Source organism: Opisthorchis viverrini (genome assembly GCF_000715545.1).
Source record: "Opisthorchis viverrini unplaced genomic scaffold opera_v5_12, whole genome shotgun sequence".
NCBI lineage: Eukaryota > Metazoa > Platyhelminthes > Trematoda > Opisthorchiida > Opisthorchiidae > Opisthorchis > Opisthorchis viverrini.
In genome coordinates, this window is record NW_008751668.1 from 3,435,769 (window position 1) to 3,438,661 (window position 2,893).

The 2,893-nt window shown below is 48.4% G+C and overlaps 1 protein-coding gene across 1 annotated transcript; it reads right to left on the bottom strand.

Moving 5' to 3' along the window:
- Nucleotides 1-254: 254 nt before the first annotated feature.
- On the bottom strand, nucleotides 255-2,409 carry T265_01179 (hypothetical protein; the record flags this gene model as incomplete). The annotated part of the gene is made up of 5 exons (XM_009165140.1): nucleotides 255-365; nucleotides 401-698; nucleotides 736-824; nucleotides 905-935; nucleotides 2,369-2,409. The coding sequence occupies 5 exons, from the start codon at nucleotides 2,407-2,409 to the stop codon at nucleotides 255-257; spliced, it is 570 nt and encodes a 189-aa protein (XP_009163404.1).
- Nucleotides 2,410-2,893: the final 484 nt, after the last annotated feature.

Genomic DNA, 2,893 nt, shown 5'->3' on the forward strand with positions numbered 1-2,893 from the left:
AAAAACTGATAAACGATTAAAAATCATTAAACTGTAACACCTTCCGGTACCTAACTGCCATACCACCAAGAGGAAGCACGAGGACCGGGATGTCACCAACCCGAAGGCTGTTGTCACGCAGCAGATGCTTTTATTTCCAAAGTGGCCGCATGACTAACAGTCCTATAACCGCGGGGGGAAATTATCAGGTTAGTAGTGTACAATGTAATCGTGGGCTATTTCGAATATATACAATAATGATATGAATGGACGAATCATTTCCTCCTCATCTTTCGGGGTCGCTTTCCATGACCGTAATGCATGCTCGTGTCGTCAGTCAACGAGACCACTTGTAAGCCCGCTAGTGCGGCCCCTGATAAAGTAGGCTGAAAATGGACAGATAGAATACGAAAAGGCCTACCAGTCGACCAGATCCAAGCCCACGCATTTTGACTCGAACAGTAGTGATTCCAATTTTTTGAGCCTTAAAACCCATGGAAATTCCCAAAGTTTGAGCAGCCACTGTTGTTTTTTTACGCGCATTCTGAAAGCCCTCCGCACTGCAGCTTGATCGTTCTAAAATACGGCCGTTACAATCAGTCAATGTGGCAAATGTATTGTTTTTTCCAGCACTAATATGTAGTACGGGGAGTTCATAGAAAGCCCGGTCCCCCACTATTGACGTGAGACACTCTTCCGTTACGATGTGGTGACCAAGACTGCAGGATAAAATCTCAAATAGAAAGTCATGCTTACATTTTGGGGGCGTCCACTTTCCGCGCGGCTTCAGGTAGAGGATCATGACTAGTGCTGACTGCAGCAGTAGGCTGTGTATTGCTTGAAATCTGACGCGAAGGCAGGTAGTTTAAATACCGGAAATAATTAGTAACTAGACCGCGCGAGTCAAGGACGCACTGCAATTTACCGGAAAGGAATCTTGCACTCCACATAGGAATCTGAAACGAGAAAAAAGATTAACAGAGAAGAACACCTCAGAAACGGAATTAGCATTACATACGTGTACCGTGAGGCGACAGTTCGCCATCAGGAGCACATTATATTTCGCTTCGTTCATCACTGGTGCCATTAAGACCCAAATGCCAAATAAAAAATTACCAACGTGCAGTTGCTCCGATGAGGGATTCCGTCCTTTTGAAGATGCACGCTACTCCAAGTTACACAGTTTGCTTTTCGGAAGCGGAACCATCAGGGACCAAAATGATTAGCTTACATCCAGAAAGATTGTTCCAGACACTTGGAGTAAGTCGACGGAATTCCGCTCTCTAAAAAGAGTACTCGCACTGAAGGTAGTGACCGCATCCCGACCCAAAGTGTGTCGTGGTGGCCGGGCTTCTGTGCTGGAGCGATCCTGCGGGCTATACTGGCTGGAACTTAGTTCCTAAAGGTTCAACCAGTCCAACGGAAAGCAACCCGACGAACAGCGAGTAATCGTATTACGAGATGGTCTGGAGGTAAAGTCGTGCTGTCCTCTGCTATAGGAGCATGAAGGCAGTAAGGCGTTTCCCCCAGGTGACCAGCACATCCATTATCATGGAAGCAGCGATGCTGCCTTACCCCGAGGAAGGACGGGTCACAGAAGGTTGGCCCCAAAAAACCACACATTCTAATCACCCAATGGTTGACCGTGACCGCCTGCACATTATTCAATTCGGTCGAATTACTTTTAAAACCAGAGTCCGGTGCTGCTCAAAAGGCACCTGCTGTGCGCAGCCGCATCAGGAGTGAGACAGTAATGCCCTACTTTCTGTGCCCTCTGGCCAGGCTGATCCCCTACAGCCAGGTAGGTCAGACCATTGACTCATTGGCTCCGGGAAGGGTCCCCCAAGAAAACCCTAACAACCGCTGTCTCGTGGTCCAGACAGTTTAATCAGGGGCAGGGTCCTCCAACAAAACTCTACATCCTCCCACTGACTGATGGGTCAGACTTTCGAGTCAAAGGCTCAAGGTAGGTACCTCAACCAAACCCCCTTCTTCGGCCTGGGCAACCGGGAAATATCACTTGTCCTCGCAGCTCTTTGCTAACCGACCTTCCCCCTCATTCCCTCCCAACTCATTGTACAACGCAGTGCAATTATTAGTGCACAGGTTAGTATAGCCATAATGCAATTCAGAAGGCGTATGCACTAATAAGTCTTTACTGTGGTTGACAGTAGTTTGCAGCAGCGAGTTGCACCATGCATAAAATAAATGCAATATGAAATGTGGAGCAAGTCACAAGGAAAACTTATCATTTGTGGGAGTTCCTTGGTGAAAGCCCGGACGGCAGGAACGTGTTTTCTTATGACGGCTTCCCTTCCGTTTGGTTACATCTCCAAGCAATTTCACACATGCACCTACTACTCCCATTTCTCGTCTACCTCACAATCACACGTCAACATCGTTCCACGATGGTGGCGCACGCGGATCCATCAGGAGCTTAAAGAATGACAGAGAACGCTGGTGGATTTCGGAGGCTCAGGAGATGGAGAAGGCTTTCGCTACAGGTAACAGCCACGCCCTGTTTCAGCTGATCCGACCAACGGATCAAAAGAAGACAGGTGTCAGTGACACAACATCCGAAAAAGACAGGACAGTGATTCACTCCCTCAATCACCGTTTTCAGCGGTGGGATGGGCGATTCCAAGAACATTTCACCCGGTTTCCTTCAACAAAACCACTGGAAGAACGAAGCGGGCCCGAACGGAACATTGACACCAAACCAACATCTGCGTCTGAAATCCAGTGTGAGATTTCAATCCTGAAGGGCGACGAGGCACCTGACCCGGATGGTCTACACCCTTCTCTCTCCAAAGAAGGTGGCGAGGTCCTGCTGAACCGTCTGACAACCATACTGTAGAAGATTTGAAACGAAGACAGAATGCCAGCCGAATAGAGTTCCTCGACCGTCATCCCA